Genomic DNA, 14745 nt, shown 5'->3' with positions numbered 1-14745 from the left:
TTTACCTCAGTGGACAACCTACTTTAAAGGAATAAAGGAATAAAAAATGTCTAGGAATATTCCAGACTTAAAATATCAAATTCCCTCATTGCCTCGTTATGATCGTTTTTTTTTCTCTCTTCTTTTTTTAATAAAGTGATACGTATATGGTGTTGAAATGTTATGTAACTGCCCTTTGAAGCATTCAATCACAATTTTCAGGTTCACGCACTTTAGAGCCTGACCCTGTCTGCGGGATGTGGTGGAACATAAAATACAATAAGAGTGCTCTTTTTGCCATGCAATGTAACGGCAACATACTATACATAACCTTTTGATAGCGGCGCGGACACCCGCAGCGGCTCCTCTTGTTTTATGTTGAGAGGGAAGAAATTTCATCGGTGCTGTATGTTACACATGCAGTACATTTGACAATAAAATTTATCCAATCCAAATCCAATCCAATAAGTGGAATAGACATATCCACTCGGGCTACGATGATGGAGTGAAGGGGCTACAGGATTTGGTGCGGTACCAAATGCAAGGGGCACCTCTTTACCAAAACACAAATCAACCAGAAACCCATGAAGGGTCAAGGTCACAGACGATAACAAAATGATTTACCTTTCATGACATTTTTCATGATGCGCCATCTTCAAATGGCAACTGTGTAGAAAATGCACGTTATTCTAATTCCAAATCAATCCAATTTGTATTAGCACTACTTATATAATGTACCAGTACTTAAGTAAAATAAGCTAATTTAATTGGGCTGGAGTCTGCCCTGAGATACCTTTACTAAAACCACCAAGTAAAGTGCGTTATCGTTCATTTTAGTCACACAATGCATCACAAGCGCTATCCAATCAGTTTGTGACTTTATCTACTGGTATATGATGTTTACTGGTCGACGTTTGAGCCAATGACAGAAAGGCCTGTTTGAACACTAAACCAGGGCCAGATGTGCTTTTCACATCTTTTTTTTGTGTGAACACAGCTTTAAATGCTGCTCTTTATCACCCTATTTTATATGATACTTGGTAAATCACACGGTTTTATGTACGTATTTGGATTATCTTGAAACTGCGGCCTTGTAGTTCTCAGTCGCTATCCTGAGAACAAGCCCTTGATGCAAATGAGCTGATCTTACTGGAATAGGTCATCAAGAGTTTTAATGAACACAAGCTTCACCACTGACACCTGTTCCTCTGCTGTCCTGGGATTGATCCACCACATCCCCTAAACACTCCGAAAGCCCCAAGGCTTGCTCTCTGTGCTCCCCACCTCACCCCCTCTAAAGCCGAGATTAGATCCAGGTGTGGCCTATCGGATGTGGCGTCCGATGAATAGGGAAAGCAGCCGTTTTACTCTTACTGACACCAGGCCATTCAAAATGAATAATGAGCAATGAAAAGCAGATGGAGCACGGGTGAAAGATGAAATGTCAACATGAGCTCAGTCTAGTCTTGCGGATGTGGTTCTTAATCCTCACACTTAAATTTGTTTGATTTCATATGGGCTGGTTGTTTTGCCGCTCAAGCAGACACGCAGACATGTGCGCGCCGGATCCCAGAGGGCTTCTGTGTCTGCGAATAGTTTGAGGCGGCTTTGTAAATTGTTTGTTCCAGCGGTAATGCATAGCCACAGCAATCCAGGGAAGCAGTCTTCTGTAACAATACCGATGCTAGAAGTGGCCTTCTACCATGTATTTATTTAACGTTTACATGTTTTCATCTTTTTCGGGACAGACGGTCTCTAACAGGGCAATTTATTCCAAACCATTCATATAGCATCATACATACCATGCTTTAATGGTATAGTAATGTCAGTGGAGTCACGCAAATGCATATAAGACCAATATTTAAGGAGGAGAATAGATGGGCTCATCGTGTTTGCCTTGCATTAGAGCCAGACACTGCATTTATCAGGAGCCATCTGTCTTACACAAGTCCAATGATGGCATTCTGGTGTCAACAAAACTAACTGTGAAGAAAAAAGCCTCATCGTCACCTTTTCCCTCTCACAGTCTCTTTTTGTTGTGCATGCCTGCGCAGGTGTTTTGGCACATAAGTCTTCCTTTCCCTGCCTGTGAAAAATAATTGCTGGTAGTTGGTCTGAAACAGCTGTTTGGCCTGGCTTGTGAGAACGTCCTCAGTCACCGACCATCATTTTACCCTTTTTCTAGTGACAGCTCCAGAAAACATGACTCTTACAGACAACAGATGAGTATTTAATATGAAGGAATGCCATGCTTTGGGTTATGAGCATCTTATGAATACCACACTTCTTAAAAGTTGACTAAAATTGGATTTGTGGCTGCAGCTGAAGAAATTAGTTTGTGACCAAATAAAAAAGGACATTGTTGATTCCCACAATGATTTATGGATAATTGTCAGCATCATGAAGCCATTGTTGACTACAAAGGCAATGTTTTCGTAACATTTTGAGAAACTGTCATGCGAGTGTAAAATTAAGTTAACCACACATAAATCAAAGCATTAAACCTCACTGACAGAAGTAAATACAAAGTTGGTTCATATCACTCATATGCCTCCCACATCTAAAAAAATATGTGACATAAGACATAAGTGTAACAATAGATTAACCATCATTCAAACTGAGTTATTCCTCTGATGCTCACTGAATTTTGGTCTTCCACAATAGTGACATAATGCTTAGCAGTGGATGGAACTCAGATCTGTGGTCCATATTTCTAGTATTTTTTTTTTAACTCAACACGCAAGGTAGCGTGTGGATTGCTTCCAACAGTTCATTTTATATAACACTTGGCAGTCAACAGTTCATCAAACTGTTTTGCCGTATGCACTGGCCTAAGTTTTAGTCGCACTTCTGTGTCACTTTTGGCAGCGCTTGCGAACAATGATGCCTTAAGCCAGTGAATCTAGCCATCTATATTGTATTTTAACGTGGCTGTAGCCTGGTACCAGCTGCTTTTCATTCAATATTACATTTTAATAGAATCAGTAACCAGGCCATCTTTTGAAATAATTCTGAATCCTATTCGTAGGCAGACATCAGGCTTACTTTTCACTGGCTCTGCAGATCCAGTCAAACAGATTTAAAATAACAATGCATTTTTTTTGTTGTTTGTCTGAGAGCATTGTTGTCAACATCCAATCTGTAATTATAATGTATTTGTTTTGCAGTGCATTGACAAAGCAAGAGACCTCCTTGATGCTGAACTGACAGCCATGGCTGGAGAGAGCTACAGTCGAGCCTATGGGGTACATTGAAATACATTTTATCTCTATTGCAACTTCTATGAATTTCTTTTGGTGTGTGAAGAGCGACTATGAGATATTTCAGAAAGGTTCAGAATTTCAAACCTCAACTCCAAAATTGGAGTTTTCCTCTTCAACGAGGACCAGACAGTCAATCAGTACATCCACAAAGAGATCCTGCGGCGTTCGCCTCGTTTAGTGTGGAAGATGAGGCGAGAGTTGTGGTGGGACAACTTTGTGATTGCCGCATGACAACACGTCTGCTTACAATGCCTCCAGCATCCGACGGTTACTGGCCAAGATGAACATCACCATGAATGGAGCAAGCTCCCTTCTTACCCAACTTGGCTACGTCTGATTTTTGTTATGTTTTTTCCTCTTCCGAAGCTGAAGGAAGACATCATTGGGACCCATTTTGAAAATGTAGACGACATCAAGATGGTTCTGAAGATGTGGAGGATCTCTGAAGAATCCTATCATGAGACATGATATAGAAGGCTGGGAAAGTGCTTTAGACTCCAGAGGAATTACTTCAAAGAGAAAAACATGACATTTGGAATTTAGATTTAGTGGCGCCTTGAATACCCGATTTACAAGATTTTCAAGATACAAGCTGCCATCAGCTGACTTTTTTTAATGTCCTTTGACTTGCAAGCGTGGACTTGAGATATAATAATAGTAATAACAATGATAATGACACATCAGATTTGAGAACAGTAGGTTCAAAAAAGAGGATTCCATCTGTTGAATGCCACTCCCATCTTAAGCTTTACGCAACTAATGTTTGAACACCAGTGGCGCAGCAATACATTTAGATGTTCACTAGAACACTCCGATCAATCATCTACTATTTGTCTTGTGAGAGGAGCTGTGATGAGCTGGAAAGTCTATACAGTACTGTACAGAAGTCGATGTACAGTATATCCATCTGTCATATATGGCCCCCAGGTGCTTCGGGCAGGTAGCGGCACAATGTCCATTCAAATAATGCAAAGTGTGACAAAAATGATTGAATCCTATAATTACTCTCTATGTATTGTGTACGTACAGATAAAATAGAATATTATAGACTGCTATTTTTGAGAAGGAATGGGTTGTTGACTGAAACCAATAAATGGCATGTCCATCTATTTCAATGGGGGGGAAAGTATTTGATATGCTAGTGATTTCAGTTATGAGGATTGTCACGGAAGGAATCAAACTCGTATCGCAAGGCACCACAGTATATATTTTTGTGACACCAGTTGTGGAACTTTGCTAACACACCTTGTATTATGAGTTTAGCGATAGGCAAAATCCAACAAGGCTTTACTCGCCACCTGCACCCCAAAGTGGCTTAAAGGGGATTTGTTTGATACCATGTACTTCATTGCTGCAACAGCAACTTTCTGAACGTAGTCCAGGGACTAATGGATAGGATGGAAAATATTGTTGATAATCACTCAATCAATTTACTATTTAACATTACTCTATTTAACATGACAAAAGTCAATTCAGCCTTACTCTGTGAGCTAAATTGCTACAGTCAACTTTAAGAGAATAGTAGGTCGAACCACATTAATTCAGTGTGAAATGTAGAAAAAAAAAGGTCCAGCAGTTTAAAATGATCACCCACAAGGTAGTTGGTGTGATTGATATATTTACCGGTACTTTAAATTCCTAGAACATCTCATTTCAATTAGTAGCAGACTAATTAATTATTCACCTGTCTAATTGCTGCCACCTCAGCGTCAAGACAGAGTTCACATGCAACATAACCTTAATCCGTAAATCATCCATCCATCCAATGTCAATATATGAAAATATATTAAGCACAGACCAGAGAATTATAATTTTTATGATACAGGTTGACCACATATCCCTGCCATATAATTCTTAATTTTAAGTGCCGCCCCCCCAAAAAAATCTAAGCAGACTTTGTGGTAAGCGTTTAATGCTTGCTGAACTGAGGTCAGCCACTCTGAAGTTCTTTGTGATTTAAAAGACCTATTTTTCCACAAATATATTGAATAAAATACATGACCGCAGGGGCGTGCAGCTTCTGGAGAAATTTCACAATGTCTTGAGCATTTCTAAAAAGCTGATATATGAGTAACTGGTAATAACCATGTCCTTGCGAGGGCTACACATGTTCACGTGTCTCTTGTATTGTACATGTATGGGATATTGTCCCCATAAATTAAATTAAAACAATCGTGCTCATGTGTTTCCCAGGCAATGGTGTCGTGCCAGATGCTGTCAGAGCTGGAGGAGGTGATCCAGTACAAGCTTGTGCCCGAGAGGAGGGACATCATTCGGGAAACATGGTGGGAGAGGCTTCAGGTAACCTCAGGCCTTCAATATTATGTATCGGAGCGCGCGCACACACACACACACACGCACACGAACTCACATGTGAAAGCTCAAATGCATCTTAAAGCAGATGTTGAAAAGGCTACTGTGGTTCAAGGGCGGCATTGTATGCCAAACATCATACAGTTGGTGCACACAAGGATACATGAGTAGTTTCCCAGCAAAGCCTTATAGTCTCTCGGAAAGCATGGAAAGTTCCTCTGTCTCCAAATCTGACTTTTGCTAAACAAGTCCATAAGCCTACTAGTTTTAAATATTACAGCATTGGAATATATACTGTGTATATAAAATACACACTCACACTTCCAAGATCGTTCCTGTTAAGGATGAGTGTTTAACAACATGTCCTTGATTTTGTGTGGGAGAAATTAACAGTCTATTAGTGCTCGGGCAGTAGTTCTTAACCTTATTAGAGGTGCGGAACCCAACCAGTTCATATGGACATTAACTGAACCCTTCATTGTGAAAAATAAAGATGTCTATTTTCTTTTTTTTTTTTTTTACAAATTGAAGATATATTATAAAACGCATTTATTAATAAACAGAAAAAAGTAAATAACATTTCAAGGGATAATTATACTTGACCAGGTCGACCAAGTCACTCACCAAAAATGGTCAATGCAAAATGATTTGTCCCGAGGCATTGCACCATTGTACGCCATCCACACAAATATTTCCATTTCTAAACCCCTCATGTCCTTTATACAGTCGACTAGAGCACTCTCTTGGCAGGAATTTTACCCTGCAATCAGTTAGAGTTTCCACTGTTGGGGCACGACGGTGATGATATTTTTGGCAGTTTTTACACCGGATGCCCTTCCTGATGCATCACGCTTGTTTTTCTCCAGATTTTGTACAGGTTAACACAGGCAGTGGCTTGGAATTAGGGTGTAGCATACCCATTAGGATGTTGGCGTTGGTGACTGCGCTTTGAAGCGCTGTCCCCTGTGGGAAAGGCAGGAATCGACTGCTGCAAAGTAACGTGGTTTTAATCTACCATCGCTAGTTAAAGCATAATCATCATCATATTAATAAATATCGAAAAATATATAATATTTAAATTATAATACACTTTTCAACTATATTTGAGACAACACTTTGAGACAGTAATTCATGCCTTTGTCACATCCCGGCTCGATTACTGCAATGCCCTTTACTTTGGAGTCAGCCAGTCCTCCATTAAGCGCCTTCAGCTGGTCCAGAATGCCGCTGCTCGCCTCTTGACTGGTACTCCTAAGAGGGAGCACATAACTCCTACTCTGGCATCCCTTCACTGGCTCCCCATACATTTTAGAGTTATTTTCAAGGTGCTCTTATTTGTTTTCAAATCTCTGAATAATCTCGCGCCACCTTACCTCTCTGAGCTCATCCGCCCCTACACACCTGCCCGGCGCCTCAGGTCTCTGGACCAGACCTTATTAGAAGTACCAAGAACTAAACTGAGGCTCAGAGGGGATCGAGCCTTTTCTGTTGCTGGTCCCTCTCTCTGGAATGACCTCCCACTGAACATTCGGCAAGCCTCCTCGCTGCCCATCTTCAAAACCCTCCTCAAAACTCACTTGTATTCTTTGGCATTCGACTCAGCATGACTTCGATTTGTTCTTGGTTTTACTGTTTGGTGCTTTCTACCGCCTTTATTACCGATTTGTCTTACTGTTTATTGTGCATGTTAAATTGCTCCATGTACAGCACTTTGTATGCAGCGATGGCTGTTTGAAAGTGCTCTATAAATACTGTTGACTTGACTTGACTTGACTATATGCTCAGCCCTAGTTTTTCACATTTGGTCAAGGAATAATAGCATTTACATACAGTATATTTGACAATAAAGTTTATCCAATCCAATCCAATTATGTGAGTTGGAGTTTGAATTTGTCTCTTGACAAAAGATGGCTCCTCACCTCACCAACTTCAAAATGAAAAGCAGCGCGTTTCATTCGTGTCTATCCATTTTCTTCCCACGGTTCGAAACGGCACCTGGCAAATTCCTTTCTGTGACTTTTCAAAGCTTTCAGACTTGACAGTTGGAAAGAAAGCGTTTCCAGACGAACTGAATTCCTGTCTCTGTGAAATGACGCTACTCTTGATCAGTCTGACCCCCCCCCCCCCCCATTGTAAAAGATGAGATTTGCTTTAGGGTCTCGTTATGGCCATGCGGAGCAAACACACTGACCTTATAATGCCATCAACAGCAGTGACGTCCTTTTTTCTCCCCTCATAACAATTAATTTGGGATTGATGTCACTCCTCTATCAAAGGGTCCCTGTCCTACTCATCAACTATGCCATTTATATTATTTTATATTCAAGTAACGTGCGTGTGCCTTAACCTTCAGGCGACTATCATGCATTACTGTTTTTCCAGACATTTCTCTCTGTCAAATGGACTCAAAATGCTCAAAATTGAGATCCCCTCAGAAACTGTTCCGCAGAAAGATTTTTCATTAAAATGAAGTGAAATATTGTCATCGCTTTACTGCAAGACTTAAAATATTGAGTTACACCATTTTGCTCTTTCATGCAAAAAATAAATAAATAAATTATAATATTGCCTTCCTCGTGTAAATCATGTCCGAACAGAGGATGCCAACGAATAGTTCTTGAAAATACATAAAAGTTGACCTATATATCTGTTTATTGTACTGGCACGTGGAACTTGACGTGTGTGTGTGTGTGTGTGTGTGTGTGTGTGTGTGTGTGTGTGTGTGTGTGTGTGTGTGTGTGTGTGTGTGTGTGTGTGTGTGTGTGTGTGTGTGTGTGTGTGTGTGTGTGTGTGTGTGTGTGTGTGTGTGGCGTCTATAATGGCATTTCATATGTGCTTTTTGTGTGTGTGTGTGTGTGTGTGTGTGTGTGGGGTTTTTTTTTTTCTCTCAGGGTTGTCAGCGTATTGTGGAGGATTGGCAAAGGATTCTAATGGTCAGGTCACTGGTGATCAGCCCCCATGAGGATATGAGGACGTGGTTGAAATATGCCAGCCTCTGTGGCAAGAGTGGACGTCTGGTAAGAAGCCGCATCATTCCTTAGCATATACTCATATTCAACTTCAAAAAATATACGGGTAGATTTATTCGTCACAAACAATGGAATACCGAAACACTCATTTGGTTGCTTTCGCAGTACGCTTCATTCAGGTCATTGTCCATCTGCCTTTTAATGCAGTGTCCAATAAGTTCTGAAGCATTTGGCTGAATATGAGCGGAAAGCATTGCCCAAAACCCACTTGAGAATTAAACCTGGCATTTTTGTCAGTAGTCACATCATCAGCAAATACAAAGGAGCCAGTCCCATGGCAGTCATACATGCCCACGCCGTGACACTTATCACCACCATGCTTCACTGATGTGATGGTATGCTTTGGATCTTGAGCAGTTTTGTCTTACCATCACTCTCACGCAAGCTGATCTTCGTCTCAACTGGCCACACAATGGTGTGTCAGAATTGTATAGGGTTTGTATTTATTTCTTTTTTTTAAAGATGTTTGGCAAGCCCTAATGTGACCTTTCTGTTTTTGAAGCTTTATATATCTTGTATTTAACCCTCTGTATTGACTCTGTTGAAGTCTTCTCTTGATTGTTGGCTTTGACACATGCATCTACCTGGAGACTGTCCTTGACTTCTGTGGCCAACGGTTGTAAAGGTTTTTTTGGGTTGGGGGTTTTTTTTTCAACAGGGAAAGAATTCTTCGGCCATGTACCACAGTCTTTTTCTGTGCATTCTTTTTTCAAAGAATTTTCCAAACAGTTCATGTGGCCAACTCTAATGTTTTTGCTCACTCTATGATGGGCTTGTTTGGATTTTCCAGCATAATGATGACTTGCTCACTCATGGTGAGAGGTCTTTCGATCTGAGCCAGTTGACAGCAGCAGATCTTGTAACGAAATTTTGAACTTTTATCTGCTCCTTGTAAACGGCATAATGAGGGAATAACATGCACCTGGCCATGGAGCAGCTCAGCATACAATTGTCCCATTACTTTTGTCCCTGAAAAAGTATAATTCTGTTGCAATTCCTACACCATAACACCATTCACTTGGTTTGCATTTGCAGTAAATACCCTCAACTTAAATCTGAAAGTCTGCACTTAAAGCAGATCTTGTTCACTTTGATTCAAATCTATTGTGATGGCTTTAGTGCTAAAAAAAAAAAAAAAAAAAGAGCACTATGTTGGACATGATTGCATCTGAACTGGGGCACAGTTAGAAACACTCTTGTTCCCTGTAGTGTAAATCTGTGCTGGATTAGCTACGTGATGTCATTTTTATCAAAGTAGCCATGCTTGGCCTCGGGTCCATCAAATTGAACTTTTCAGTAACTTAAATCACTCAGCCAACTATCCCCCCCCCCCCCCCCCAACATTGAAACACATAAATTACATCCACCTCTATGTTAGTCTCATTGATTGCAAAGCATTGCAGACAATCAGCTTCACACACACATAATGCTTGAATGACTAACTGTGATGTAACTGAAAGTGAAAGCAATGGCAAGCATATTGGAGAAAGTGAAGACATGGTTTGGGGGTGGGAAGAAAAAAAACCTTTTAAAACTGGTCTTTTTCTCCTTTTTACCTTCTTTGCTTCCCAAAATCTTTTTAATAACTTCTTCCTGCTGACTTCAGTAAACGTGTGTCATGACAGTTATATAATGACGGTCTGTCAGGTCTCAAGGCCTCTAAGTTTTTCCAAAATGACAGAATGTCATCAACGGGTGTCTGCCTCGATGGTCCGTCAACTTGCTGACGCTGCTCTTCATTCCGCTGTGATGCATTTGCCCGTGTTTTACTTTCTCGCCTCACTCCTTGCAGGCTTTGGCCCATAAGACCCTGGTGCTCCTTTTGGGTGTCGACCCCTCGAAGCAACTTGATCACCCACTGCCCACAGCCCACCCCCATGTCACCTACGCTTATATGAAGTATATGTGGAAGAGTGCTCGAAAGGTGAGCGCAAGCGAACTCTCTTTTTGGTCACCCTTCTGGATGGGAATGCAGTAATAGAAAAGAGGTGGAATTCTTTAGGACCATTTCATCTTATTTTCGCATATCCTGTCTAAGCCAGACCGGTTTTACACTTTTATTTCCATCACAACTGTATCCCGCTATAAAGACAGCCTGTAATGTTAGACGTGCATGAGTCAGTCATTCAGGAGCAGTGGTTTATGATTGATTGCTTTGAAGCTGGATAAAAACATTTAGTTTCCAATAAATTTCTTGCAAGTCCTGCGGGGGGAGCTTTGATTTCACTGGAGACTTTAGTCAGTTTTTTTCATGTAATTTCCAAGTAAAAACTAAACTAGGACTCATGGGTAATTGTTTTACATTTGGCAAATGAAAAGATATTAAAAATGAATATAGTCTGGTGGGCTTTTACACTGCAGATGTCACATTCATTTTAGTCATGGGCCACATGGTAATTTCCTTCAGAATTTCCTTTTGACTTTGAAACCTCATCACCTCATATTATTACATATACATATAAAGTTACTTATATTTATATTATTTTCCAAATGTGTTGCACAGAAAGGTCTCAGGAAAAAGCACTTTTGAACATAAATAGAGCATTTGTGTTCAGTGTTCAGCTTGATGACTCATGCAGTTTGTATTGTAGCACATATAGCCATTACAAATTTCACCAGGCATGATTTAGAGCTGTGACATTCCAGAAAAAAAATCCACCTGGTGCTGAACCTAACCCTTAATTCATTAAATATTTTATTATTACTATTATTATTATTATTTTGCAAACCTGATGTGCTCGAGAAAAATCGGGCTCAGCACAAAAATGTCAATTTTACTTTACTAAATCTTACTATTGCCACTGTGGTGTGATTTTACTTTTTTTTTAATAATACTTTTGAATTTCTAAAACACTGTTATGAATGCAGTGCACTTTGCTTAGACCTCAGTTCAGCAAGCATTGAAGGATGAACTCCGCTTGTGCTTGCCTGCTTGGTTTATCGTCCTTTTGGAGCTATAGCTCAACAAGCTGTGAGAAAAGATGATTCACAATTACAAGTGACAGTGGTGAACTACGTTTTTGTGTGAGTTATAAAATGTGGTATGCAAATTGCATATAAAGTATAATCGAGGATTCATGAGAGTGACTGCCCTGTTCACTGTCTACATGCTGAGTGTGCTATCAAAGTAAATTTCTTCACTTTGAGTCTTTGCTTTATCATTGTTTCTTTCTTCGATTCAGGGTGACACTTACAGACCAGAAAGCCTTCCAGCCATCATCCAACCTTTCTCTCTCTAAAGTTCATTTTGTGCCTCTTTAGATTGATGCCTTCCAGCACATGCAGCATTTTGTGCAAGGGATGGAGCAACAAGCCCAGCATGCTATTGCGGCCGAAGACCAAAAACACAAACAGGAGCTTCATAAACTGATGGCAAGGTTTGTCCCCTTTAAATAAACATACTTTTTAAAAAAAAAGGTGCTTTCCGACCAAATTGTATGCAAATCTCTAATCTAGTCCTCTGTGCTCTTTGACTGACTTGAGGTTTGGTTTATGTGTACTTTATATATGGAAATTTGTTCGGGAATCGTACTTGAGATAATAACTGTTCAACTCATTTGCGTCACTTTCCTTTATTTCCGTAACAATGTCTGTCTACATTATTAATGCTGCATGGTGTATCCAACTGTCATGCTAATTGAAGAAAAATGTAGCCCTGTGAGGGGTTTTTTTTCCTGTTTTAAAAAACACCTTCACGTACATTCCCAGGGTCTTTTTCAAGGTGAGCCTGATCCTTTGAGTGACTAAATGGTAAACATTCGCAATGCAAAATTAGCCCTCTTTCGCACTATATCACGCACAGCTACTCATCAGCAACCCAAACATGGCACCGTGCCGTCAAATGTCGCAGATGTGGTTTGCTTCTTCCACAACGCTGCCGGTTTTTCACCTTCAGGCCTCCCGCTGAGTTGCTTGACTGACGGCTCTGGCAGAAAGGTGCAGCTCACTGTGGGGAAACCATGCGTAGCATGAACTATTTTTCAAAATGTTGTCAGCTTAACTGCAACTTTTCAAAAGCCTGACATTCAGATGACTTCCTGTGTTGTCATACGCTGATTACAGAGATTTGATCCTGATTCGGTCTAATGGAAAATAGAATATAAAAGCCTGCATTGAAAATTACCTCGGTGGTATAGTTCCATTCTTAACTGTCCCACAATTCTAAAATGAAGTTAGGCACTGGAGTATTCATTAAAAATAAATACACTCTACCTTCACAAGTGAGCACACGTACTGTGAATTCCTATTTTGTAATACAGGTACTGTAAGAAAAGCAAAGAAAGAGCTCAGCAGCTCAACAACATTTGTTATTTGTAAATTACAACATGAAGTTAAATGCATTTAAGTGCAACTGTAGAGTATCGTACATGCGTAATATGCAGAATATCTATTACATGATTTATGTTTTGTTTACTGATCACATCCAAAGCTCAGTTGATATATGCAAACGTTTCTGGAGCGGATGGATCTTGGGGAGCAGGGTAATTGGGATTTTTATGCTTTAACATCTGCCCTGAGTTACAATCTTTCTCAACTTCTGACACAAACGCGCAGATATGGATCATTGCTTCTCATTTGTCACACATTGACACAGTGAAGCGTGACAAATTTGGAAAAAAGACCTGGGCTGTTTTGGAAAAATCGTTTCAACCTCCCAAGAGGGACACTGGTTGTCTGAGGAATGCATGTTAGTAACAACAAGAGTATCTCGTCAGTCAAGGGCTGGTTTCCTACAGACACGCTGACACACTTTAAAGAATACAGGTCTGATGTGCGCTATGGGGCACACCCGAGCGGCTCGGCCCAACACTGTGTGTACACAATCACAGGGACGTTCTTCCCGCTAGACAAAGTCTATCTAGCGTGACTAAGCTTTATAACCTGGTATTACCTCTCCAAATGACACACAGTTTTGACATCCCCGAACATCCAGACACCTCCTGCTATTTTCCAAAAAGTCAAACCTGTTACATTTTCTGCAGTTTAAGGAAACTTTTGCCATTTTACACGTGAAGACGTGCTCGCATGGAAAAGCACTCAGGAAAAATTACATAATCTCCTTCAAAACAATTTAGTTTAGGTATTCTGCAAATGGACCCGAGACTGCTGGATTCTTGATGGAAGGGATGACAACACCATGTGTACAAAGCGCTCAATTTGCTTCAACATGTGTGAGCGTTTTATTCAGCCTTTGCCACACACCAGTAGTTTGCTTGTGAGCGTCTTACCATCCAGAGCTTGATGAAGAGGAATGCCGCAGAGCTCGCTATAACTGAAGAAAAAGTAGTTTGGATAATTAAGCAGACCCTCTGGATGTACTCCCAGAACCTTTCAGCACATATGGGAAGTTTTTATTCGTGTTTGATTATTTAAAAATAAATGCATAAATAAAAAATGCCGTCTTGCTTCTCCCGAAGTCAAAACAGAATTGGCTCCTTTTTTTTTTTTTTTTTTTGATCAACTGTCCTTCGTACTCTGAATCCCACTTATCAGATGTGTTTTGGAAGCTGCGACATAATCATGATTATATTCCTCAGTAGGACCATTTTACTGCTCATGCGGTCATGTCATTCAGTGGTTCTAGAAATTGAACGTTTCCCTTGTTAAATTAGGAGCAGGAGACCCTGAAACCGCACTCATTTTACAGCATTTAGAACATTTTCGCGATTGAGTTTGTTGCTGTAGAGCAGGGCTGACCTCTGACCTCCTGTTTCCTATCAGGTCCCCAGCAATTTGGTGTTTTTGTTATCCTACTTAATGTTTTTTTTTAACATATCGTTTACAATGAGCATTTTTTTTAGTTTTCTTTATTAGATGCGCTGATTTCCGTGACTTTTATTCTTCTTTTGCACAGATGCTTCCTAAAGCTGGGAGAGTGGCAGCTCAGTCTGCAGGGCATCAATGAGAGTACCATCCCCAAGGTCCTGCAGTATTACAGCCATTCCACTGAGCATGACCGCAACTGGTACAAGGTCAGCCCCACCGCTCGTCTTTACATTCTAACCTTTCTCTTTCAACCTCTCCGGCGACAGCTAAAAAAATAAAAATAAATAGAATCCAGCTCTGTCGGCAGGAGGCTGTCCTTACAAGCGAAAGTCTTAAATGCCTTTCAACACAAACATCTCCACAAAACGATGTTTAGATTCAGTCAGTTCATGGCC

General features: G+C 40.4%; 1 protein-coding gene across 3 annotated transcripts in view; it reads left to right on the top strand.

Moving 5' to 3' along the window:
- Nucleotides 1-14745, top strand: part of mtor (mechanistic target of rapamycin kinase) — a 71948-nt gene that overhangs the window by 41613 nt on the left and 15590 nt on the right. For all 3 annotated transcript variants that reach the window (XM_086106388.1, XM_086106372.1, XM_086106380.1), the window contains exons 33-38: nt 3147-3224; nt 5436-5543; nt 8447-8572; nt 10377-10508; nt 11846-11961; nt 14439-14556. In XM_086106388.1, the coding sequence (XP_085962514.1) occupies nt 3147-3224; nt 5436-5543; nt 8447-8572; nt 10377-10508; nt 11846-11961; nt 14439-14556 (678 nt within the window). The remainder of the gene's footprint in view (nt 1-3146; nt 3225-5435; nt 5544-8446; nt 8573-10376; nt 10509-11845; nt 11962-14438; nt 14557-14745) is intronic.

The sequence above is a fragment of the Hippocampus guttulatus genome, chromosome 1 (assembly GCF_054856545.1).
Source record: "Hippocampus guttulatus isolate MCC_2025c chromosome 1, RoL_Hgut_1.0, whole genome shotgun sequence".
Taxonomy (NCBI): Eukaryota; Metazoa; Chordata; class Actinopteri; order Syngnathiformes; family Syngnathidae; genus Hippocampus; species Hippocampus guttulatus.
Note: the sequence above shows the minus strand (reverse complement) of the source record. Positions and strands in the feature narration are given on the sequence as shown.